The 25,191-nt window shown below is 41.4% G+C and overlaps 4 protein-coding genes across 4 annotated transcripts; 2 read left to right on the top strand and 2 right to left on the bottom strand.

Annotated features, from left to right (window-relative positions):
* Positions 1–5,861: 5,861 nt before the first annotated feature.
* her11 (hairy-related 11) lies at positions 5,862–7,099 on the bottom strand. The gene is made up of 3 exons (XM_048232127.1): positions 6,869–7,099; positions 6,615–6,708; positions 5,862–6,424 (listed from the first exon to the last, which is right to left on the bottom strand). The coding sequence occupies exons 1-3, from the start codon at positions 7,097–7,099 to the stop codon at positions 5,862–5,864; spliced, it is 888 nt and encodes a 295-aa protein (XP_048088084.1).
* Positions 7,100–9,616: 2,517 nt separating this feature from the next.
* her5 (hairy-related 5) lies at positions 9,617–10,615 on the top strand. Its single transcript, XM_048232126.1, has 3 exons — positions 9,617–9,667; positions 9,919–10,014; positions 10,127–10,615. The coding sequence occupies exons 1-3, from the start codon at positions 9,632–9,634 to the stop codon at positions 10,613–10,615; spliced, it is 621 nt and encodes a 206-aa protein (XP_048088083.1). The 5' UTR covers positions 9,617–9,631.
* Positions 10,616–15,551: 4,936 nt separating this feature from the next.
* On the top strand, positions 15,552–16,697 carry LOC125286902 (transcription factor HES-5-like). Its single transcript, XM_048232216.1, has 3 exons — positions 15,552–15,657; positions 15,792–15,887; positions 15,995–16,697. Exons 1-3 carry the CDS (start codon positions 15,607–15,609, stop codon positions 16,436–16,438), a joined length of 591 nt encoding a protein of 196 aa, XP_048088173.1. The 5' UTR covers positions 15,552–15,606; the 3' UTR covers positions 16,439–16,697.
* Positions 16,698–22,763: 6,066 nt separating this feature from the next.
* Positions 22,764–24,935, bottom strand: pfdn6 (prefoldin subunit 6). Its single transcript, XM_048231577.1, has 4 exons — positions 24,749–24,935; positions 24,265–24,335; positions 23,531–23,655; positions 22,764–23,219 (listed from the first exon to the last, which is right to left on the bottom strand). Exons 1-4 carry the CDS (start codon positions 24,810–24,812, stop codon positions 23,099–23,101), a joined length of 381 nt encoding a protein of 126 aa, XP_048087534.1. The 5' UTR covers positions 24,813–24,935; the 3' UTR covers positions 22,764–23,098.
* Positions 24,936–25,191: the final 256 nt, after the last annotated feature.

Here is a 25,191-nt window from a genome sequence, read left to right as displayed (position 1 = left end):
TTTGTTTTGACTGGCTGGGACCAGGGACGGATATGTATATTTAATAGAAAGATTTGTAGATTGGTCAATCCTAGAACTGAGAACAGTGTGATTGTTGTTCTCATAATAGCAGTTATTATTGTCAACATTGTGCCTAATTGTTCTTTGATCCCAACATTATGAGCAGTCCCTCTGGCTCCACTAGAATGGGGCGTACGTGTGCAAAACAACTCAAGAAATCCTAATGCTGCCCATTTCTGACAAATGGAGTGGTCTCACATAAGCAGTTCCAATTCTGTCCTTCTCTATGCCTTTTCAAATGACATTGTTGATCAGCAAAATGGGAAAAATGGGCCTCATAAGTTGTGCTTGATTATTATAACGCTCATTTTTAAGCATTAGGTGCAGCACTATATTCTAAAACCTGTATTTATAATTGTGAGTAACAACTCTAAACTCCAGCGGCCATCAACACATTGCCATCCTGCAGCAGTGACAGCAGAGCGTCCACATCATCTGCCCACGCTGGCCTGGCGGGCCGGCCGTAGAGGAGGGTGGTGCTGGCAGGCGCTCCCGTCTCTCCGCACGGGGCGAAACCCTGCCCCGGCACGGCCGGCCTGGTGCTGATACGTCTGCAGTGGCCCGGCTCCCGGGGGCCTGCCACGTCCGTCACTGCTGCCTGTCCAGCGTGTCCAGCCATTCTTCTGTCATCGCCGCCATCCGCCACGGGGCCCAGATGAAACGTGGCCGCCAGGGCCGGCCAGGAAAAGCGGCTCGCCAGCCTCTCAGGACTTATGTCAAAAATGTTTCAGTCTGCGGGGTAATTTGCTACAGTCAGGGCTCCTGTTGCGACTCACTTCAAAGCCCCTGGTGGAAGGAGAAAGAGACAAATGAAAGAGGGGAAAAACGGTAGTTAGCCGCGCGAGTGACAGATCTGCATTCTTGCGGACGGGCATGGCATGGCTGAGGTGTCTTTTCCCTCCGCCATCGCAGGCAGGGCCGCTCATCTCAACAAGCTCGCCACAACTACTGCTGTCCATCTCTGACTGAATAACCTTGCTCTACTGACATGTCTGTTGTGTTGGACATGTCAGGGTATTTTGTAAAGTGTAAAGTGTGTACGTGTGTGTGTGTGTGTGTGTGTGTGTGTGTGTGTGTGTGTGTGTGTGTGTGTGTGTGTGTGTGTGTGTGTGTGTGTGTGTGTGTGTGTGTGTGTGCATGTGTCTATGTGTCTGTGTATCTCTCTCTCTCTCTCTCTCTCTCTCTCTCTGTGTGTGTGTGTGTGTGTGTGTGTGTGTGTGTGTCTATGTGTGGCTCTCTCTCTCTCTGTCTGTGTCTGTGTGTAACAGACAACTATTTGTATCATTGGACTTGCAGCTTCAGTTTGCTCAGATAGAGTTTCAGTTTTCAGTTCAAGTTTTCTCCTTGTCCTGGGGCAAGAACAGAGACAGTGACAAAACATTGACCTGGGTGCAATTGTTTAGGGTTCATTCTCAATTATTCCAACATACACCCAAAGGTTTAGTTTTGGCAACAGATAATAGGCGCCCTGTCAGATAGATAATCCTTCAACATTGCTCTAAAGCACATAGAAACAGAGTGAAGTATTCAAACAGGAAAATGGGTGGTGATGGTGGTGGGGCGCTGGTATTTTTCTTCTACATGACTCTTCGACATGACTCTTAAATCAAGTACTGAGGTTCATTACACTGTAATCAGAATAGACACACAAGGAAGCTAAAACCATTCATGTGCATTACCAAACTCTCTTGCCGTTGCATTTGATGGAATCAATAGCACCTCAGGTCAGTCAGTCAGCCTTGTGTCCAGGCTGGAAACCGTTCTCACCAGCACACCTTGGCACACCAATCAGGTGCCATTGTCCATCATCAACTGTGTTGACAGTGGCCTCTAAGAAATTCCTCTGTGGTTGTGTGATGTGTAACAGCCAAGGGCAAAGGATTATTTTTATAGCAAACAGAGCTTTATTTCAGAGGTTCAAAGAGGCTTGTGGCAAAATCCCTGTGGAATGTCAGGGCTCATTTTTCCGAGTGTGTAAGAAGTGTATACACTACAGTAAGGTGCGCATTGGTAATTATCTCACTGTCTCATCGATCAGGTAAAACCCCCTGGTTTCTGAGGGCATTTCTTGATTTGTGTCTGCGTGAGCGGTGAGAGCGTGCGTATACCAAAACAAATCCGCAGGTACAAGTGTGTGCACGTGTGATGAGAGGGCTTGACACTCCGCCCTGCCTCAACAAATTGCTTTTCAGGATGTGCCAACCCAAATGTACTTACCGCCGAGCTCAATAAACCATGACAAACCATGACAAAACCATGACATCTCCAATGTGGATCCTCCGCAATGTTTGCTTTGATTTGGCTCCCTCCCTGTTTTGGGGCAGGCCAGGAATGCAAGGGGAGAGTTTGCCATTAGCAGATATGATGATCACAGGGGAAAAGGATCTGTGCTAATCAGTAAATCCCCCACCTCTCTTCCCCAGTATGTAAAAGGGCTCAGGGCCGATTACCTATTGTTGGGCGATATTTTCGAAGTGACTTCTTGGGGGCCCTTTTCCATCTAATTATGAGCATTGCACAAGGCATTCCACTCCTACTCTTTAATTTGTCCTCCCGTGCCGTGATCACATGACTCCTTTTTCGGAATGATCAAAACCTGAAGACAGACAGTGTGGAAAATCGGACTGACCATGATGTGCCCCCCGTCTCTCCAACAATGAACAATGGCCACCTCAGAGGCAATGGAACTAGTACAGACGGAGGCCTTCTGCGATGGGAAAAGACGATGGAGGGTGAGGGGGGGCGGCAGAGAGAAAAACATTATCCCAGAGACATGTCCTGTCATGTCAGAAAGTCTGTTTTCTCCAGCCAAATCCCTTGGTGCCGTGCTCAGGAAATATTCAGGCCTTGTAATAGAGATGTGAGTGAGAGATAGGACAGGGTGTGCATTTATCTGAGGATGAGAGGAGAAAGAGAGAGAGAGAGAGAGAGGGAGAGAGAGAGAGAAAGCGGTAGAAAGAGAGAGAAAGGACATATTCACACACCAAGGAAACCAAGCGTCCGTCAGCTTGCCGCTGTATGGAGATGGGCATGCCTGGTGTCAGTTGTAGGCCGTGCTCCAGGAGCTGTGAGAACACAGGTAACCACAAGCAGTTTCAGCTCCTCGCAAGGTAATCAGACACTGCCCCCTGCTGGCTGCAGTCTTCAGTGGCATCACACCAAACAGTAGTTTGGCCCCCAGGTTACTGCACATTATATTCAGTTACCAAACTTTTTTCCTCACTGGCATAACATTGTTTTATGTTACATTGTGTTACATATTTACTTAATTATCACATGTTTAGTGTAGTATCGTACACTAATAGTGTAATACCTTTCCTCACTCTGGAGGTTCTAAGTTATTCAGATCTATGATGTCATGTCTTAACATAGTATTCATGAATTCATGAACAGTGCCAATAGGCTAATTGGTATCTTTTGGTGCAAGCGCGCCGGAAGCACCGGTGCAGGGGGTGCGAACGCACCCCCACTTTTCGGGGGTAAAAAAAGGGCAGTTGTTGACCACAACACCGACAAGGCATCGCTCAGTGGTTCCCAAATGGGGGTACGTGAAGGCACTCCAGGGGATACGTGAGATTTTAACCCTTCGAAGCCGATTGACGCAAAGTGCGTCAAAAAACGCACCCTTTCTTCTCTGTTACATTGCTCCGCAACTGTTCATAGCAGCAAGAAGCCTTTTGTGTGACAGAGCAGAAGTGGGGCTTTCCAACGAGATCACGCACTTGTCTGTACGTTAAAGTATGAAAATAAAAAAAATCATGAAATTAAATCAAATTGCATCATATTTACAGTCTATACTTCTCTGCGTTCACCTGCGCACCCATTACTCTCAAGCATATCAGATGAAAGAGGAGACACGGGGCTATCCACTGGTACCAAGTATGTCGATCTTTCTGTCTTATGAAAGCAGACGAAGTGACTGCAAAATAATAACGTCATGTACAAAAACCAACGCTGCACACCCATTACTCTCGTTTGAATTACTCGCGGACCTGTGATCGCATAGATATGCCACGCAGAGCTATCATTTGATACCAAGTACATCCTTCTGGGTTATAAAACAGACGAAGTGTGTCTGTGTCTATCAATATCAGGCGCAGTTTATTTTAGCAGATTATTCATTTAGAACTTGTAGCCTAGACTAAATCACTCTGTGCGTAAAAAGACGCTACTTGCAGTCCAATCAGCTTGAATGAAACCACCCGAAATCACTACACAGCACCTAAAATAATGACAATTTTTGTTAGACTTTTTAAAAAATGATTATTAGACTATCTTATATCGTAATATCCCACGTGAAAACGTGCGTGAGTAGTTGGCCTCTGGAATTTTCAAAATTGTCTCGAGAAACCCAGCCCGAAACCAGCTTTTTTTTTTTTTTGCACCCCCACTTTCAAACTCGTTCCGGCGCCGCTGTTTTGGTGACATAACTGGCAGGGTCATACTGTGAAAGATCTTCTTGCGTTTTTGGATGTTTATGTACTGGTAAGCAGAGTAACTTTCATTCATGTAATGTCTTTAAGAAACACTAGAGGGCGAACTGGCATCATATGTTCCCATTCATTTTCTGTCCACGCTACCCTGTGACAAAAACACAAACCCCAATGTCTGACTTACCGGTCAGTGCTTTTTCCCCTTCAACACTTTTCATATAGTTTCAGTCAAAAAATATAAAATATTATTTTTTATAAAGAAACAGCTAAAAAACATTAAAATGGTTGTCTTTGTCTTTGCATATAGGAAGAAAACTGTGAGGTGGAGTCTTGGCCCTCAAAGGTGTGTCCCCTTTAAGGAAAGTAAATTAGCTAGGAAATTAGCATCTAGCCATGAGAATTAAGGCAATAACCATTTAGACCATTGAAGTTAGAGCATTGCTAAGGAGACTGGTTAATTTAAATTAATTAGAATTAGAAATAAATAAATACATTTTATTTCTCCATCTCTAATCTTGAACAAATAAAGAACAAGACTGTAGTTACCTCATTTGTTAACATTAAGTAAACCCTTTCCATTTCTGTATATATTTCAATGGCATCTGATGAAAACCAAATAGTGACACGAGATCCACTGTCTGACTTTAAAGCTATTTTTCAGTAGGCCTATTGATTATTGAAAAAGAATCTCACAAATTGGGGCAGACCCAGCAGCCAAGGTCAGGATATGTGTTGGAGTGACTTATGGCAAATTACTACCATTCCATGACTTCTCTAATCCAACATTTGTGGCTACAGACATATTATTCCCCATCCACATGTTTCATTAAATGTTGTCCTGATCACACACACTTGGATGTATAGAGAAATGGTTTGGGCTTCACCATCGAGATGTGCATGCTTTGGTTGAAAAGGGCACTTCAGAGTCGGCTTTATAAAATGTGTTTATTTCGAAAAATGGTAGAAAACATAAATATTTCACAAAATATACTATATATAAAAATATATCTATTTACATATATACACACAATATATGTGCCATGATCTTGGTCAGAAGATTAAGACATAGAAGAGCACAGGGAGAGGACCCATCTGTTCTGACAAGTGTGCCAATCACAGTAGGGTCATTCATATGTCTTTCAAACAGACAACTGCAGCCGTTAAACAGTGATCGGTCCCCTGCAGTGCTGACTGACACCTATGCTACCACGAAGGATTATGTGGTAACATGGCTATCATGATCCTTTCATAAGATGTTCATTCCTGGCTCATCAGCATCTCCTGTTCTCCTGGTGTCTTTGTTTTTGAGTGAGGGGAGATATAAAAATCCACGTCCGTCCATATCATTCGGTCACCTGTGTAAAATGGTCAGTTCCACGGCCGCCACGTTGAGCTTGTTGAATTTGGACCAACAGCATGTCTCCTCATGGGAGAAGGGGAGTGGAAGGGTGTGAGACGGCTTAATGAGCAATACGTCATGACCGGAGAGGAAGAGGAGGGTGAGTGTCTATAGGTGTCAAGAGAATGTAGGGATGCCTTGTGTGAGAACGATGGCTCACAGGAGATGGAGGGGTGGGCTGCAGGGGTGGAGTGGGAGAGGAATGGAGAGTGCGGAGGTGTCATCTGCTCAGACACGGGGGGTGAGTCAGGACAGCGGCTTGTTGGTGCATCGGTTGGGTGGAGCTGTCGCTCTTTTCCATGCCCCTGGTGGCCGGAATTGGTGAAGTGACCGTCCAAGCGGACCTTTAGTTTGTTGACCTTGGGGTCAACTTCAGATGAACCTGTATTAGTCATGAAGCTGGAGACGTTGGTTAGGCAGTGGTGAAAGCCTGCAGTGTAGACTGAGCTGAACTGTGCATGGGGTGCTTGAAGTCCTGACACAGATATTTCAGGGTTGACTTCTTCATCAGGCGGATGTTGGCTCCCAGGTTCTACATGAGATACATAAAGGGATTAGAGGTGCCTGCAGGTTTATTTTACATTTACAGATCCCCAAATCAGACATAGTGCAGAAACTCAGACACATAAGCAAAAAAATATACTTTTTTGGTGCACCATAACGTTTTCTATGCACACCAAAATCATTTTTGCCCGTGTTCCCTAACACCATTATTCCCTTACCGTTTCTTTTGCAATGCTTTTCTGTATCCCTCCTCAGGTACTGAACGGCAAGGTCTAGAATCTCCGCCTTTTCCAGTTTGGGATTCTGCAAACGCTAGTTTTTGTGAGAAGAGGGGGGGAACCGTTAAAATGGCAACACTTTATCGTGTGAGTCTCTAAATGGAGAATGTCCACCACCTCCATGACGTGAGAAAACAATACAATTGCAAAAGGTCTATATTTGAAAGAGCGCCATCAAGGCCTTGCTTACTTACCGTGTCTTTCGTGCATCTCAGCAACAAAACTCTTAACTCGTGCAAATTCTGATTTATCCTATCTCTTCTTTTCTTCTCAATCACTGGTTTCAGTACCTGTGAGAGTTCAATTGCAAAATTCAATAGTGTCCAGATTGTGCCACTGACATTATTTCCATAATAATTAAAACCAAGCCAAAAAAATTCAGACCTATATGAAAAGCATCCACCACACTTACTCGTTTCAGGCATTTTGACTTGTTTACATCTGAGTTCTTCATTGCTTCAACCAAAAGTCTGAAGACTTGTGAGGAACTTGTGGGAAAACTGCGAAACCCTCCTGGGATGAGTACGATGAATGGATAGTAGGCTAGCTCAGACCTGAGCTTGGCTTTTAGACCAACAGGACGCATCTGATTGGATGAGAGGTGTCAATGACGTTGCTTTCACACATTTGGCCTATCTCGTTTGATGACTTCAGGTCTGAGATTGTGTTTGATAGGGTTTGGAAAGTTGAAGGATTATAATAATAGTCCAGTTAATCATAACTGTTATTCTGTGTATCGTTTCCCACGAATTATTCAGTGTTCGTGAAGGAATGATAAAGATATATGGCCTAACTTTCATGTGGCTATAGTCCTAGATGTATAACTGATTTATTGATATATTTTCTGAAGTTACTCAACCGATGAGAAGCTAGAGTTCTCAGTGGTAGTGTGTTGTTTGGGAAGGGGTGATAAGGCGGCGATAAATAAAGCAAAACATTGTAGCTTACTGAAATGCACACAAAATGCTGGGTATATGCCTTCCTTAGAATAAAATGTTTTTATCGGGCATACTTAAGCCTTTGTAACATTCAAATATATCCAACGTAGATTTTAACGTCACTGAATCAATATCAGTGGGGGGTTGAGCAGTGCCGAATAAGCTAAGTTACAATAACTTTACCGTTGGTTTACCCTAAAGAGAACATGTGCAGTAAGCACAAATGCGTTCCAAAAGTAACCTAGCTTACCAAATGTGAAAGAATATTTTCTCGTGGGAACTAAAGTAAGGTGAGTAAATTAACGATGCACATCGCACTCGCTAGTGTGAATATATTTTAGGGTGACAAAAATGACCAAAGCGTGCCTTGGGTCTGAGGTGGAAAAGATGCGCGTTAAAGTGACACCTTTAGGCGCGTGCAAAATGCAACGTTTTTATAGATTAATGAGTAAGAAAAGCGCGAACAGGACTGGTTCGAAAGAGGCGAATACCAAGTAATGCCATTTGTGTTTCTGTGTGTGTGTGTGTGTGTGTGTGTGAGAGAGAGAGAGAGAGAGAGAGAGAGTGTGCGAGAGAGAGAGAGTTACTTCTACTTAGATCCCTGATGTGTTTAATTGTATCTTCCCAGAGACGCCGGTAAGCGAACCACAATCTTTATTTAAAGTAGGTGGATCCCGCCCAATCTAGACACTTTCTGCAGATGCTCCATTAAGGTTCCGCTCCCACCATATCAGAATGGTGAAATATATCATAGCTACCACCTGTATTGGGATTTGGATCTGTATTTCCCTTCCATATTTTATGCATGTGGTTAGGTAGGCCTATTGCGCGCTGCTGGATGGCATATGCTTTCTCTCTCTCACACACACACACACACAAAGTAAGGTGGGTTTGACACAAGATGCTAATCGGCGCTAAACAGATTTCAAGGATTCAGTTGACACGCACCACTGCAAAGCCAAAGACAAACACAAAGGACTCACTTCTTCCTGTTTTGTTAAAGGACCCCCTTTAATTCTAGATAATCCCAACGGGATGTTCTTGATCCGATCATGCTAGTGTTATTCCCCCACTCATCCTAGCAGTGGGTCACAGAATGTTTATATAATCCATTACCTAGGCTACTGTTAAGTAAATCAAATATTTCACTCATAGTATTTAATTAGGCCTGGTATGTCAGAAAGTTAGCTGAAGCAACTGTCCAGACATATGCCAGCAAATCTGTGTGAATGTCATTTCTTTAATTGTCCATCCACATTTTAAATCAGAGATGGCTCACTTGTAGCAATAGGCGATTCACAGTTAAAAGCAATTTAAATTCTTATAAGATCTGTGTTCCAGTGGCGCGATTGGGAATCAACAGTCTTGGCACCCTCTGAATGCTTTTTACAACGGTTTAACTGACTATTTGATGATTAATAATTGCATGCCCTCTGTTTCTTAATAGCGGTCTTTCGCAGACCTTTCTGGAAAAGAAAGATCATTGGATCGCAGAACTGCGCCACTAAACCTTGTGAGAAGAGGCACGTAGCCTACGCCTTCAGTCTTAAAGGTCGACTAAAAATGTCCAGTCAGTTTGTAATTATGTAATTCTACAAATTAAATATGTAGAATAATTTGTCGCGTTTTGTATGGAGTTAGAGAGCCTTCAGCCGTTTATATGTTTATAGAGTATCCATGGTCTGTAGTATAGCCTATTAATTATTATAGCCTATTAACTGCAGTCTGTCGGATAGGAAGAGGTTGGTAGCCCATCTATTACTCTGAACCAAGATTAGTCTACACGAACCATAAATAGGATGAAATAGGCCTAGTCAAGAAACCAATTATTTTTTCACAAAAGGAAGTTTGACCCTTCCTTTTCATGTTCACGTCGCAGAGGAGGCATAGCCTCCTTTTGTTCTACCAAATTGAAAGGCGGAGATTTGGGTGTGGCTTTTGGCACATTTCAATTATAAGTGCCAGGTAGACCCACTGTACTGAACTTCAACTTTCTGAGTCTACGGATATTTCGACATTATGGACGTTTCGGGACAAGCAAAGAAATTTCGAAGGGTAAGACAAATATAACGCAATTCCCAACACATGGTTTATTATTAAGGAAGAGGCCTACTGCTTATTGCTAGTTTGAATGTGTGCCTAAGGATTTAACCTGTACACCACAACTTACCTAAGCTTGTATGGTTCAGTCAGTGTAGTGAAAATGTTTAAACATGTATTTTATGGAATGTATCAAATGTATTTTATGGAACACCTGAGGAATAACACTTTGTATAACATTAGATTTTGTTTGTTGTTTGTTTCAGATTGCCAAACCTGTAATGGAGAAACGCAGAAGAGACCGCATTAATCACAGCCTAGAGACCCTGCGCCTGCTGTTGTCAGAAAATACAGACAATGAGGTATGCAGAATTAAGAATTAAGGTGAAATTCTAAGGAAAATGTTTAATTCTATTAATCGCATTGGGTTGCTCAGAACCCCCTTGTAATAAAAGCATCTATGTCTCCTTACAGAAACTGAGAAGTCCCAAAGTGGAGAAGGCAGAAATCTTGGAGAGCGTTGTGAACTTCTTCAGAGCTGAGCAAGCAGAGCTTCAGTCCAGAAGCAAAGGCAGGAAGAGGGCACGGGAGGAGGAGACTGACCATCTCACCCACAAAAGGCAGATGTACAACGATGGCATGAGGGCTTGCCTGCTGACGGTCAGTCATTTCATCACGTCCAAAACCCAAGAACTGGAAGGTGGACTGGAGTGGAAGCGTTCCCACAACCACCTGGCACCGCAGCATCCGGCAACCATGGCGACGGCACCACATGACCCCAGGACTCTATCAACAAAGCCGCTATCCAGGCCAGGCTCTCCAGCAGCACACCTCAGTGCAGCCACTGCACAGTATGGACCACAAGAGATAAAAGCAACTTACCTGCCAACAAAGGACTCGGCTGCCTCCCAAAAGCCTTCATTGGTGTTCAGTGACTGTGTGTGGAGACCATGGCCACAGTAGAACAGCTGAACGGTGGGTGATTTGCATGGCTGGGATCCTTGCTGACCTCCTGGTTGTGATCATATTATAGGTCAAATCACTCGATGTGTAAATATACAGCTATATTTGTACAGATGACTTATCATGAATTGGTTGCTACTGTGTTTTACCAGACGAGGGATTATGACCACATTCAAAGCATCTCAAGTGGAGACTTTGAGTCAGACACTCTTTTTAATTTGCAATTTGGTCATCTATACATTCCAAAGCAATGTAAACGAGTTTCCCTGGTGAAAAACGATATATATGTATTTTTGTACAGTGGATGTCTTTATTTTTTACTTTGGTGTATTAGCAGCAGTGTGCTGCACATAGAGATTGTAGACATGTAGATTTGCATCACTGTTATATTTTCTTTTGATTCTCCTTTTTTGAAAGAGTGTGATACTTGATATCATGTTTATATTTGTTTCATTCACTACCTCCCATTTTTGTAACCAGCAGATTTTTTTTACAATGAGAGGTTCAAAAATGTTTTCATTTTTTCCCCCCTTTCTCTAACATGTTTATATTAAACATGGGCAGTGGAAAAGGTGATTGATTCTATTTTTGTATTAAACAACAAATTGTATACATTTACAAGTGTGTGTCTCTGAAATGATTTTGAAATGGAAATGGAAATAAGCGCATTCAGTTGAGCCTGTGTTCAGATTGACTCGCACATCTCCTGTGTGAATGTGGACAGTTGAACTTGTGAACATGCAGACATTTGCAGACTTTTACTTGACCAATTACTCCATTCTGGTGATCTTGGCTCACAGCTCCCAGGTCTTTCTGTTGATAGGTTACAATGCAGAAATCATTGATATGCTGATTTAGGAATGGATGACTTGCTCTGATCTCAAATACAGGCTTTTACAGACACATAATGCAGCTATTGCAATCAAATGTCTAAAATCCATTCATCAAAGCCAACAAGAGCACCCCAATCAACAGGTTAAATAGTTCAATCAAAGGTTCACTTTCTCAACACACATACCAGATTATACCAGAATGTTCCAAAGGTGATGCCAGCATAAACAATTGACCCTGTCTACCACACACAATTTGCGATAACACTCCATTATACTCCGATTCAGTTCATCCGACAGTCTGGGACTTTGTGACCATGAAATGAATGCTTGTAGTAGTTCTTGTGTAAAAAAAAATCTGTGTCTCGTATATGATAAAACAGTGTTCCAACAAATCCACAACAGTTATTCCACTGAATTGATTACAGGTTCTAACTTTCTGATCAACATGTGATCTGCCGGACGAAGATGCTGTGTGGCAATGTTTACAGTGTACACTTGATGTACAATGTGCTCTTGATGCTGGAATAATATAGGATTTAAACATATATCATATTAATGTGCTTATTAGTCCTTTGTCCTAATATATGTATGATTTAAGCATATCAGTGATTTAAACATAAATCATACAAATAACAGTTATTGACTGCATACTATTTATTTGCTTTAAAACATTTTTATATGAATCTGATGCAATTTGGTGTTGACAACAGATTCAGAATAAAGAACTATTCCTTGTGATAGGCCTGTAAACATTATTTCAGCAATGATTCCTAGAATCTACATCCAAATAAGGTTTTTGGTGACTTTGACAAATTTGTTGTATTTTACCTAGCCTTTAATAACTTTGATTGGTAGGCTGCCCTTGGATTCCTCAGTACCTGCAACATTTTGGCTGCCTGAGGTATCAAAACACCTTTTGTTTTCAAAAAAGCGAGCGGGGATTCAGTGTTGATATAGGCTTATGTCTCCAAATGCCCTATTTATTGGCACCCCTAGTGTAGTTCAGAAAAAAAAAAGTCAAATAATTGTTGGCCTCACAATGAAAGCAATGAGGAAAAATAAACAAACAAATCTCATTGAATTAATACATATTTTTAACAAAAACAGATGTGCCACAATTATTGGCTCCCTTGTACAAAAGCCATTTTTTGTTAGACACCATTCCTCTTCACAAAATCTCTGCAGATCATACACATTTCTGGGTCCTCACATGTGTATACTCCTGTTTGGCTGAGATGACCATGACAGAGTCTTGAGTTTCCCCTTGGGGATCAATAAAGTATCTATCTATCTATCTAGAGGCTTGATTTTGTGTTCAGTATACCATGTGTGTGTAGATATGGGCATACTGTGTGTTTTGGTTCATTGACCTGCTGGATGATCCAATTATGACCCTTTTAATGTGTTGGCAGAGATACATGGGCAAGACATGGGGTTTTGTCCAGGCAAGTTTGTCACGTTCCCAGGTGATTGGAACGTCTTAATTGCTGTTTTATCTGTGAATATGGGAATTTTCAAGGGAGTACCTTTTTTCTAAGCCATTCCTGGACTTACAGAGGTCAACAAACTTTCCCTTTTTTTGAATAGTGTATTCTCTTGTCTTTCCCATGTTAAAGAATTACTAGGCCCTTTGACCTCTGTGTCACTTTATTTACGTACCTTAGTGTAAGGGACCAGACAGTGAGCAAGAGGACACCGCCATTGTTGTCACATTAGGTTGTCTTTGCCCAGGATGTGCTGGATGCAGAAGCGGAAATGTTGCAGTGCCACTTACCACAGGGTGATGCAAGCTTGATACCCTAGAGACCTGAGGTTCAATGCCAGGTGGGATGACTGCTCTCTCCATGAGGCTATTGGAGGCTGGAGGCACCCCCAGAGGTGGGTGAAGCAGAGCAATGGTGTATTGTATGGGGATGGGAGAGGTGCGGCTGCTGGATGCGTGAGGGACATCAGTGTGCATGCTTGAATGACAGTATGATTAACTTAAGGAACTTGAATGTAAATGGAAAATAAAATCCAGTTAAATGTTGTTAATATTGCCTATTTTTGAAGGGTGCAAGTAATTGTGGCACATTGTTAAAGAAATGTATTTCTTGATGACATTTGTTTTTCTCAGAACAAATGTGATTCCTTTCAAGGTTGGGTACCTCTTTTTATTAAACTTTAGGGGTGTCAATACATGTGGAGGGCGTTGTAGGTCTACTGAAATATTCATCTAAAATCAGTTTATTGTATCTGAAAATCATGTTACCATAGTCGCAACTGCTATCATATTGTCCAGAACAACCTTCATTTAGCCATTCATTGGGGTGATTTATTAGGGTTTAGCCACATTCTCTCTCGCCCCATCTGTGTCTATGGCAACGGCATCCTTCATCAAAGTTTGAGGCTTAGTCCCGCCGTGGCGATCTTTGAACAGGACTTGCTTTTATGTGGAGATTTGCGTTACTCTGTCGCCCATGGCTGAGCCCTTAAATAAACGATTTTCAATCGAAATGAGATTAGGGATTCAATTGAGGGTGCACTGTCTCTAAACAACCGGAATGACGCTTTAACCGGTTATTAAGGAAAAGATCGATCTCTAAATGCAATTATAGTGTTGTTTAAGTGGATTAAAGCAGAATTATTTTACGTTTTTCAGCTGTTGCGGATGTGCGGTCAGCACAACAATAGAACAACCACACGAAAAGAAAAGCATTAGGAAAATAATCTATCCAATCCCTTTTCTAACACAGAACACAGACACACTGCAGACCTTTATTAAGTCTGCAGCACTAACAGATTTGCATTTGGGGACCAGATTTCTCATTTGATTTTAGTAGGCTGGCTAACTGTGAACCCAGTTTTCTAGTTTTACGCAGCCTGATATGAATGGTCGTCTGGACTGACAATTTGACTAGGCCAACAATAGTAAAGCGAGAGACATGTTGCTTTATCAGTTTACTTTTAAAAAAAAATCTTACCAATCCCACATTTTCCAGGTGAAAATGACTTTGGATCGGTACAAAATGTGGACGGTTAGGCCACATAGGCACGTGGAGGCCTTACAGAAATTGATGGCAGTTCATAGCCTATTGCAAGTTCAGTCAAGGTCGGTCAGTGGTTGTAAAATGTGACAGATGCCATGACTAAAGGTGTGATTTTTCAGCTGAGAAAATTCACAGTTCAAATCAAATGGTGTGTTTATTCAGGCATTGAATATAATGTTATCTCAGGCCAATAGCCTACATTTAATTTGTAACACGCAATGGCCATGCCCCCGGATACCTTTCACATAATATTTTAATGATTAGGCCTAGAGCGTCAAGCTTATTGAGCTTTTTCCAAGGACGTTATCCTAAAGGTTTTCAGACTGACAGTTCCCTGTTGGTTATAGCCCTCCATTGGTTTAAATAATACAGCACGATACAATACAATGCATGATGAAACAGGAGACACAAGTTGAGAGGGAAGGAAGGGAAGAGCGCTGAAGAGACCTCTTGCTACGCCTATTATCGTTGCCACGTGGACAGCTCGAGTCAAGGTGTTAAAAATTGTACCTTCTCCACGAGCCCAGAATGTGTTTATGAACACATCAAAGGGAAGGTTGTGCCTAAAAGTGGCCACGTTCTTTGTCACCTCCTCAAAGTCGATGGCCCTCAGAACAAACAATGTGCTTCTTAGGGACAGATTAGAATTATAGGCCAGCTAACATTGGTCTGCTCAAATTAATAGCCTACACGTTGATTCTTATGATTCGGACATTTGCGTGAATTAAATGTGTGCATGTACATCATATGGCAAATGTGAGCCACAAGGCCTACACGTACAAGCACTTTCTTACGTGCGCTGTTGCTGATGGAGACGTTTATGTATTTTGGTTAGACCGCATCGAAAACTGTCAACAGTTTCATATATTATAAATAAATAAAAAACGTTTAAACAAATGATTATATTATTATTATAAATAAATAAAAAAGTTTAACGCATCAATGCTGTTGCGGTCATCAAAAAGCAGTTGAGGCCTACTCATTACCCCATTGGTTACTGACTATAGTGGGCGTGGCCTAAGAGACAACATTGCCCTAATAAAAGCTGAGCTTCAGACTAGGCTAGGGTGAGCACAGAACTCTGCAAGCGACTAACATAACGCATTGACATTGAAAACAAACAAAAAATATGAAAGGGATTTCGGTAAAGCGCATGGGCAGCGCCAAAGCATCCAGAAAGGTAAATCTGACTCCACTCTATTCATTAATTTACTCCATCAATAAAGAAGTTTCTCTGTTGCATTCTCTGAGGATCAGAGGAATATTTGCTTTCCTGAGATTTAACCTAATTCCATGTTATTTGCTTGGCTGCAGCTCCTGAAACCAGAGGTAGAAAAGTTTCGAAGAGGGAGAATAAACAGCAGCCTGGAGAGACTGAGGATGATGCTGCTGCACTGGCCTGACCATCAGGTATATAGGCCTACTGTATACACCTCCACTCTTGCCACCTTCACCAAAGCTCTTGAAATGATCTGATCGTCAAGCAAAGTATATTTACATCCACTTCTTCCTTACAGGGTTTGGCAAGTAAAAGAGTGGAGAAGGCTGAGATCCTGGAGCACACAGTCACATTTATGAAGCGCCACGGTGGCAAACAGGGAGGAGGCAAAGAGCACCACTTCAGGGATGGTTACGCTGCCTGCCTGCAGAAGGCTGCAGATTTCCTGAGAGACAACGGTTCGAATGGAGACCAGAAGGGAGACGAGGCACAGAGGAGGGCATTTGCTGTCCAGCTCACTCACCTGGACACCTGCACTTTCACTGCCACCTCAGTCCCCACACTCCACTTGACCAGGTGTGGGGCGCCACCTGATCTGACCCAGCATCAGTGGCCAGGGCTGTTGGCTCTTAATGGACAGAGACACTCCAGTTTGCCAAAGTTGTGTCCCAGAGTTCACTCTGCCAAGATTCTGTCCCCACCCCTCATTAACACTCATGCCTTATGGAGACCATGGCCCTGAGGGAATAGACCATTTGGAAGAATGGAAATTGTTTAAAAATGTGTGTAAATATGCCTTATATATGTGTAAATACTTGTACATACTTGACATAGAAAATAATATTGTATTCAATATCAAACAATACCTACAGCACTTAAATTTGAAGGATTTGAAATTGTATGGGTTTTTTTTTCATAATGTTGAGAATTAATAACTTTCAGTTCTTGAAATGCTTATTTTGTCATGTCAACAGCAAAATAAAAACGTTATCTAAACACAATTCAGTGTATTCGGTGTTTATAGTTTCTACGTTCTTTTAGCAGCATAGAAAGCAAGTTCCCTGAAACTTGAACGCCAGCTCACTTAGGTGTTGTCCCGGAATTGAATGGCACAAAATGAATAGATTTGGCAAATCTCGCAAGCCTATAGGCCTATATGGCAACCAATATAATATCCACATTTTGCAATGAGAGGTGGCTGACACCTCAGGGCTGTTCTACGAAGCGAAGTAGCTGGCTAACCCGAGTAACTTCGAGTCTGAAGACTTCACTAAACAGCTATTGTTTCCAGCGTATTGTTTGGAAATCAGCCTTGTTTCGTAGTATACGAGTATGCCCCTCTGGGTCTTCCAGTTCTTATATTTAAAAAGTCTTGTCCCAGACGCCTGTGATTTTTTACAGTGGGGTTTGCATGCACAAATTGACGTGTGCGAATGAGATATAGTGCTAGTTGAGGGTTTATTATAAAGTTTGGTCCTCAAGTGGCACACTGCGAAAAGGTGACATGTTTCACATATGTTCCTTGTCGCCTAAATCGTGGGAACAATGTCGCCACCTCACCTGTTCTGTTCACACTATATTTGAAAATGTCAGGTTTTCCCCAAACACGAGGTTTGTTTAGTGCATTTTGCGCGTGCGCTGACACCAATGGTGTTAAGAAATGTCAGTTCTGTTTCACTCTTGCAGGGTGCTTACAAGCTGTCCTGGCTTGTGGCTGTTTGTACAGCCGTAGGTAAAAGCCCCGGTGCCTGTTGAAGCGAGAGACCTTGTGCCTTGGCACGAGTGACTCTCGTGCGCAAACATTTGCCAAACATCTCAGGTGTGAACACGAGGTGTAGACGCGTGTCTCTCAAAGTTCAAACGCCAAACGGACCGGGACAATAGGCAGCGAGCGTATACAATTAAAGATTCAAAAATTCTGTTAGGTTTTCATCTTAACCCGATGATGTTAATTTGGGCAAATCTAGTCCCACGAACTGCGGGAATATTAAAACGCTACCCAATGACTTCAAGATTCAGAAGACGCATATAAAGAAACAAAAACATCTACATAAAATCTATCAGAATTGTTAAAATTGTGTGTACGTGTGTATCTGATTTTGGATTGCGCGTTTTTGTTAGTGGAAGATACAGTTATAGTTGACCACATTGCCATTTCCTTTACAGAACTACGACATAAGATAATTTCTGCAATGAATACCTAATCTTTTCATTGGCTTTACCGTTTACGAAGTTGGATTTAGGCTGTGGTGGGGCCTGTTTGGTATTATGAGGCCGGGTTTCTGTTGTGCTCTTTAACGCTCGCCACCCTTTCAGATGCTCATTATTCATGCTGGTTTAATCCCCGGCAGGGGGGAAATGAAGGAGGAATGGTTGCTCTGCGTTGGATATTAATTGCAGCTGAAGGTACAATGAGCCTGCCGCTGCGCTCCATCGCTTCTCCATTCCAGTGCGGATGGGACGCTACGCAGGGGGTGCGCCTTTTGGAGCGGCGGGGGTGAACGTCTATTGACTCGAGTGCAATACCTACCCGCACTCCCTGAAAGACATTCCTGTAGTCAACAGCTGGCCCGTATGGCCGCTTGTCTGCACCCATAATTAGAGCAAATGTTTCGCCACACATGGGTGTTCATGGAAGGAGTTGCATCGCGGGAGGCCCACGCACACGCACAACCTCAAGGAACTTTTGGTGGGTTTGGAGAAGACATGTTATAGTCTAGGTCCTGGGTAAGATTTGTATGCAGTTCATTTAACGGAGAATATCTCAACTGTTATGGACTAATATGTCCCCCATGAACAACGTGGGATGTGTGCCAAAATCTCTACCCTGGACGAAAGTCCTGAAAATGACCACAACAGATGACACTATTATCACACTACAGGTGAATGGGACTTTTTTTCCCTTTATAGATATCCACATACATTTCTACCGGATTAATCTTCATATTAAGAGAAATACCTTTTGTATTACACTTTGCCTAAAAAAAAATCAAATAAAATATGCAAATGAGGCAATATCTCATTAAATATGCATACATATAAATTCTTGAAGGTACAGATTTAATGAGGTGATCACAATGTTTACAATGACCATGTAGTGTATGTGTACGAATTCTGGTTTGATATTTTTAATTGTGTTTTGTGCTGTATTGAATGGAAAATTGTATATAAACAAGGGATGCATACGTGTGGTTAAAAATGACCCCAGTTGTTTTTTTGCAATATCTTGGTCATTTTAAATTGTTATCGTTTAATCGTCCATGTATTCCTCAAATAGGTTGTCTAGGCCATTTTGATTTGTATCTAATTGGTATATTTTTTAAGTAATTGCATTTTTTGTATCAGTACCACACTTTTCTATATGTGGGGTCAAAAATGACCCCAAGCATTTTCTATGGAATTTCAAAGGTTAACCCTAGGAACCTTTTATTTTTATCTATCAGGTAAACATTTACTGGTGTATTATCAACAACTTTTCATAACATATCAATGTAGGTGTCATAGGAAATTACAAAAAACTGCATGTTGCCCTGAGGCAACATTGAAGCATAACGGACTTGCATATGGCCATACCAAATATTCTAATAGGGAGGCACCTGTATATGTGAAGTGCATGAGTGTGCTTCATGAAGTTTTATAGAATGCCATCTCTATGGTTGAGTATGTGCCCTGACTATCATACCAACATCCATGGGTTTTTGATGTTGCGGTGAAGCTGCAGACTTGCTACCCTGTACCCTGTAGCCCCAAGTTTGAGGCCTGACTGATCCCTCTATTTGCTATAGGCCTACCTGTGTTTCTCTTTTGAGACAAATTGCTTACTAAACTTTTAGAAAGTCAGTTGCAGGTAACTTGCATGAGTGTGCATCAGTGCGCATACATGAGTATGCATGGGTGTAAGTGTGCAAACTCATGGATATGTGTGTGTGGTTGTGTGTGTACTGTATGTATACTGTACCGGAGAATGTTTGGGGAGATTTATGGAGCTTTTAACTAGTACATAACAGTGATTTTGATGATTTCCTATGATAATTTGTATTTTAATAACTTCATATCTGTAAAATATTGATTTTCATTCCGCAATGGTACAATGTTGCCTGGGGGCAAAAACTAAGTTTATATCCAACCTTGCTATTATCATTGGAACGTTAAAGTGAAACATACAAAACAACAGGTTTATTCCCTGTGTTGCAAGGTAAAACTTTCACAACAGAGTCCAGGTATGGGGATGATGATGAGACCTCATTCAGTGATAGGATTTTTACAACTATAGCTTCCCTTGCATTTGCAGTACTTGCAACAACGGATACCAGCTACCTGACAGGGTCACCCATTCTTGTGTGCACACACACAAGCAGGGATCTGGTAAACCAAATCAGGTTCAGGTTTTGAGATTACAATCTCAGGGACTAATAAACTGCCCTTTCTTACAAAACCATAAGCATCTGCATTTAAGATCAAGGTGGTGTCTGTAAATGGTGTTTGGACCCAAAGCTGCTGTTGAATAGGCTCTTTGTATATGTTTTTTTGGTTGCATTAGTTGAGGTGCAAGCGGCCCTCTCAAAGTCCATCTGAAGGGCATTACTATCGAATGCAGCAATGCGCAGGTTGTCAAATGTCTCCATGTCCGTTGATGGTTTCAGACATTTGACCAAGAATGTTTCTGCCATTTGTGTTGCACGTTAGCTGTGGACAGTTGACATTGAGAATCAGAAAAGAGTTGTCTGGTTTGTGGACAGTGTTCAGAGCTGCGAGTTTGATTGATATTTTGCTGGTTGTATCTCACCCAGTCAGCACATGTAGTGCTGGGAGACACTGTGTAAGCTCGTCTCCCAGTGCTATGCATGCAGATATCATGAAGTGGTAATATTGATCTGTTCACTCCCGAATTGCGGATGAGCCAGAACAATTGTTATGTGGTATAATAGGCACACAAAGACTGTGTCACCTGATGACAATGTCAGTGATGTAGATCCATAAGTTGGAGAAATAAAAGTTGTAGGTGATGCCGTAATGACAGCAATATTTAGAACAGGTAGGAAATGTAAGCTTTTAAAGTTTAGGTTAATAAATAACTGGCAATTCATGTATGTCACTAGTTGTATGTAGTAGATCGTTGGTTTTTTAGCCATTTTCTTTATATCAAATCAGAATGCTTACACTCTTCTAAGACCTTATACGTAATTATGGTCACTGTGAACATTGTGATCACCTCAGAAAATCTGTAGCTTCAAGGGTTTATATGTACGCATATTTAATGAGATATTGCCTCATTTGCATATTTTATTTTATTTTTTAGGCAAAGTGTAATACAAAAAGTATTTCTCTTAATATGAAGATTACTCTGATATAAATGTACGGAGATATAAAAAGGGAAAAAGTCCCATTCACCTGTAGTGTGATAATAGTGTCATCTGTTGTGGTCATTTTCAGGACTTTCATCCCGGGTAGAGATTTTGGCACACATCCCACGTTGTTCAATGGGGTCATATTAGTCTATAACAGTTGAGATATTCTCCGCTAAATGAAGTGCATACAAATCTTACCCAGGACCTCTACTATTAAGATCAACAGGTGATCTCATCATGGAAACGTCCTCTCAATTAAGTCAAGATAGCACATTTCCTCAGAGAGACGTTATAAGAAAGTAATCAAGACGGCAACTACACAGTGGTGCCATGGAAAATAGTCTCCTGACTACCAGCAGTTCAATTTTGTCCTCTCTAGAGGATATTTGTAAACTTGTTATCTAAGGAGCATCAAAATACCTGCATGCGGATTTCACGTAGGCCCACTTGGTCATTTGGTCTGATGTGGATTATGCATGTTACATTCTTAGTGGCCTAGATATTGGGGTTTGATAATGAACACATATTCCATCATAGTTCTCCAAATTTCAATATAGAAAACGCACTGACAATATTATAGATGACTTAGGTCATCTGCTAGCCTGCTGGCACGCAGACCTTCTCAATTGGAATTGAGTGTGGGTCTGGACAAAGTTCATTGACGACTTGTATGCCCGTGCCTGTTTTTTAGGGGCATTGGAAACCTGCAGAGCAAATCCCATATTTGCCATAGGTTCGTATGGGTATTCCCAGGTCTACAGCACTTATAAAAGTCAGCATAGGGTTATGAATGTAGAACATCTCTGCATTCTGAATGAGTAGGCTGTTTATCTCCATGAATATAGAGATTAATGAAGTTGGCGGTCTATGGTAAAATTGAAATAGACTTCAATTTGGCAGGGTTTATTCTGGCTATAAAAGTATTGTCAGCACTATACTTAATAATAAATGTTATAAAAGCAAACACTATGACATCATGATGCCATGATGGTTAAACAGTGTTTCTCAATATCACTGAGCTTTCCAGGTCCATGGTTTAGTGACAAACCTGGGCAAGTTAACTCACAGAAAGTGGCAATCCTCCTAACAGCTTTCCGGCTTTGAATTATTGGGAGAATGAAGCCATAGGGCTCTTCTACTGGGAGGTGTATCACTCCCTCTGGGTTAACTTACCCAAGTTTGTCACTAAACCACATCATGAAATACCCCCTGGATTCTTGTTTCTGTTTGAGGACATTTTCTTTGCATTTGTTTACATTTCAGCACCCTCCAAATTGTCAGCAAATGCCAGAACACCTTAACCAAACATGATCTACAGATGGTAAATGAATGGTAGAAGTCTTATAATGGTTCTAGGTTTAGAAACCTATTTTCGACAAAAGATCTTTAAACTATCGTTTTCTTTTCCAATAATAAACATGGGAAACGTCAATTTTGTCAGTTCAATCAATGATTGTATTTAATACTCTGTGAGTGAATCAATGGCACAAAATAATTTTTTGAAGGTTTTTTCTCCCTCCATGAATCATGTGTATTTAAGTGAACTACTGCGGAGTCAGACAGCGAACCAGAAGAGTACACTACAAACTGAAATTAGTGGGGTGTTGAGCCTTAATCTGAAGTGTATTCAAATTCAATATCCAGAGGCAAGCGTTCCTCCTGGACTTTAAAATGTGTGTATAGAAATGGTCAATTACTCGCTTTAAACTGTACACAAAATGGAAGCAACAAAACAACTGTTTTAATGTACAATAACTTTTGAAAAGGCTAAACAAAACATGGGAAATACAACCATTTGAGGCAAAATAAATATCAAAACAATGAAAGTACTTTATTGAAGACAATGGAAATGACAAATGATCCTTCTCACGCTATGTGTTCCATTTACGGTGACAGTGGGGGCATGTGTCTGTCTGTCTGTCTGTCTGTGTCAGTGAGTCTCTGAGAGCCCAGGGGGGAGTGGGACTCAGTGGTCTCTGAGCCTGACATTCGAGTCTAGTCTTTCCTTCTGTGTTTATCCATTGCACTTCTCTATCCACACACGGATGCCAGGATCAGACTTTGCCCGCTGTGCGCCCCTGGGCCTTCTGATACTCCTGTTGGAGGCTTGTGAGAACCTCACGATGCTGCTCAGACTTCTTCTCCATCTCCTTCAGCAGGGTTTCATGGCGTTGTCTGAAGCAAAACAAGAGTCTTATCAGAAAACCCATCCATCATCTTTGTGTGAGACACATGAGAAGCATGTTCCTCCATATGATTACTTATGCTACTTGATGAATACATCAATGCCATGGAAAGGAACGATACTTATGTACGGGGCATATGTGTCATTTGAGTCAAACTGGGCTGCTAGTCACTGAGATTTGTCAGAAGTATGTAAAGGTATTGCCAATAACACATCGTCTTCATTAAAATACACACACATTTATATGCACATAATCTTAGGAATATATTAAAAAAACATAATGCATGATATATAAACTCACATCTCCCCATTGATATACTCCAATCTCTTAGCTACAGTTGCTTTGGCTTCATCAAGATCCTGCTTCACTAAAACAGGCCCGATGAGTTTGTAGACTGTATTCTGAGCGTTTAATAAATCCAATTCCTGCAAAGAAGAGTTCACATGAGAACAGTGAATGCAAACTTAATTGCACACTTGTCATAGCATGCACCAGCTGGTCATGACTCAGCAATTTAAGAAGTGGCTTATTAAGCAATTTAAGAAATGCCTCATATACTTATGTTCAACATAATTGTGTGTACCATCATAGACTAAATGCCACTCATATAATTTTGAAATCAAATCAAGGAATTTCCAACTGGGTAACTAGAATCTTGTAATAGGCTTCCAACTGTAATCTTGTCATTGTTTCCTCAAACAGAGTTCCCATCCAACTTGTACACAAAACCCATTGAGTCAGAACATTAGGCCCATCATGGCATTTCTAAGCTTGGGCATGGGCATGTGTGATTGTTCAGGTGCCTAATTTGCAATGCCTCTTAAAAGCTTTGCCTATACTTGCCAATAGTCTTTCACAGTGCATTTTGTTTCACTGATCAAATAACTGTGAGAATTAAAAAGATCTGACTAAAATCATTCAGTCAGACATCATACTGTTCTTCAAATCTTAGTGTAACTGTGCTCTAACTTTCTGACAATCTTTACTTATCCTACAAACGACCTAAATGCATAATTATAAGCAAGTCAACGTACCTCTTTAACGATGTTATTTTCAGTGACCTGAGCTTCGAGCTTTTGTCTGGCAGACATGCTTTTACTCACATCTGGAAAAATGGTACCGTGAGTTACATGATTCAACTACAAAGCGAAACATGGAAACGCACAAGCCTAAATCAACAACAAGTTACAAATATATAGAGCTTTATCCAAATAGCCAAAACGCTTGAAAGGGGTACCTCACTTTAACCACCAGTAGTCTAGTGTAACGTTAGCACCCACCCCGCATCAGCTTCAATCAATGTTAACGTCACTGATGAGGAGTCCACACTTGGCTGATATATGTACAAACTAACTGTAACATTACCACATTTTGTCTATTACAACTACTTCATTGCATTCATATTTCTACAATCCAACAAATGCCTGTGTGGTTAGCAAATGGCTAGCTAGCAAAGTAACGTTAGCCACCACGAGTGGTTCTGTATGCATGTAGCAGGACTATGAACGTAGGCAGCACCTTTTTGAATCACTTGGTATTTTTCCAGCTCTGCCTGCAACTTCTTCTGAATTGCTTCAGCCATGTCGCGTCTAATTTCAGATATAGCCTATTTCTCCACAAATAATGATAATGTTAATTCAGCGTTGGGGAGCTTCAGTTCAGTCAAATCAGTTGTTGGGTTATTCTCGTCGCACTGGAAATTACGTATAGCCGCACCCGTCAAATACTGTGATTTCATAATAAAAGGCCCTAAGAAGCATGACAATTCGAAAAGGTTTCTGGCTACGCTAAGAAAAACACCACCTAGAAAATAATAATCAGAACCTGTTTAGATCTAGAAATGATCATTATATTCCTTTGATATATGAGCAGAGCTATTTGATGTTAGAAGTGTCTGCTCAACAGAACTTTGCAGAGTTTAACTACACAGTAGGCCTCATCTCCAGATATGGTCATGTCAT

This window comes from Alosa alosa, chromosome 21 (assembly GCF_017589495.1).
Source record: "Alosa alosa isolate M-15738 ecotype Scorff River chromosome 21, AALO_Geno_1.1, whole genome shotgun sequence".
NCBI lineage: Eukaryota > Metazoa > Chordata > Actinopteri > Clupeiformes > Clupeidae > Alosa > Alosa alosa.
Note: the sequence above shows the minus strand (reverse complement) of the source record. Positions and strands in the feature narration are given on the sequence as shown.

Bases quoted from the DNA above. Each gene is read 5' to 3' on its own strand.
- her11 (XM_048232127.1), bottom strand. From the start codon at position 7,099: ATGCCTGAAACGAGTAAGTGTGGTGGATGCTTTTCATATAGGTCTGAA. The intron at 6,709-6,868 runs GTAAGTAAGCAA...CACAAAAACTAG, and splicing joins TGAGATGCACGAAAGACACG to CGTTTGCAGAATCCCAAACT. The intron at 6,425-6,614 runs GTAAGGGAATAA...TATCTCATGTAG, and splicing joins AAAGCATTGCAAAAGAAACG to AACCTGGGAGCCAACATCCG.
- LOC125286902 (XM_048232216.1), top strand. From the start codon at position 15,607: ATGAAAGGGATTTCGGTAAAGCGCATGGGCAGCGCCAAAGCATCCAGA. The intron at 15,658-15,791 runs GTAAATCTGACT...GCTTGGCTGCAG, and splicing joins GCGCCAAAGCATCCAGAAAG to CTCCTGAAACCAGAGGTAGA. The intron at 15,888-15,994 runs GTATATAGGCCT...TCTTCCTTACAG, and splicing joins TGCACTGGCCTGACCATCAG to GGTTTGGCAAGTAAAAGAGT.
- her5 (XM_048232126.1), top strand. From the start codon at position 9,632: ATGGACGTTTCGGGACAAGCAAAGAAATTTCGAAGG. The intron at 9,668-9,918 runs GTAAGACAAATA...TGTTTGTTTCAG, and splicing joins AAGCAAAGAAATTTCGAAGG to ATTGCCAAACCTGTAATGGA. The intron at 10,015-10,126 runs GTATGCAGAATT...GTCTCCTTACAG, and splicing joins CAGAAAATACAGACAATGAG to AAACTGAGAAGTCCCAAAGT.
- pfdn6 (XM_048231577.1), bottom strand. From the start codon at position 24,812: ATGGCTGAAGCAATTCAGAAGAAGTTGCAGGCAGAGCTGGAAAAATAC. The intron at 24,336-24,748 runs GTGCTGCCTACG...CCATTTTTCCAG, and splicing joins ATACCAAGTGATTCAAAAAG to ATGTGAGTAAAAGCATGTCT. The intron at 23,656-24,264 runs GTACGTTGACTT...TCTTCTTTGCAG, and splicing joins AAAATAACATCGTTAAAGAG to GAATTGGATTTATTAAACGC.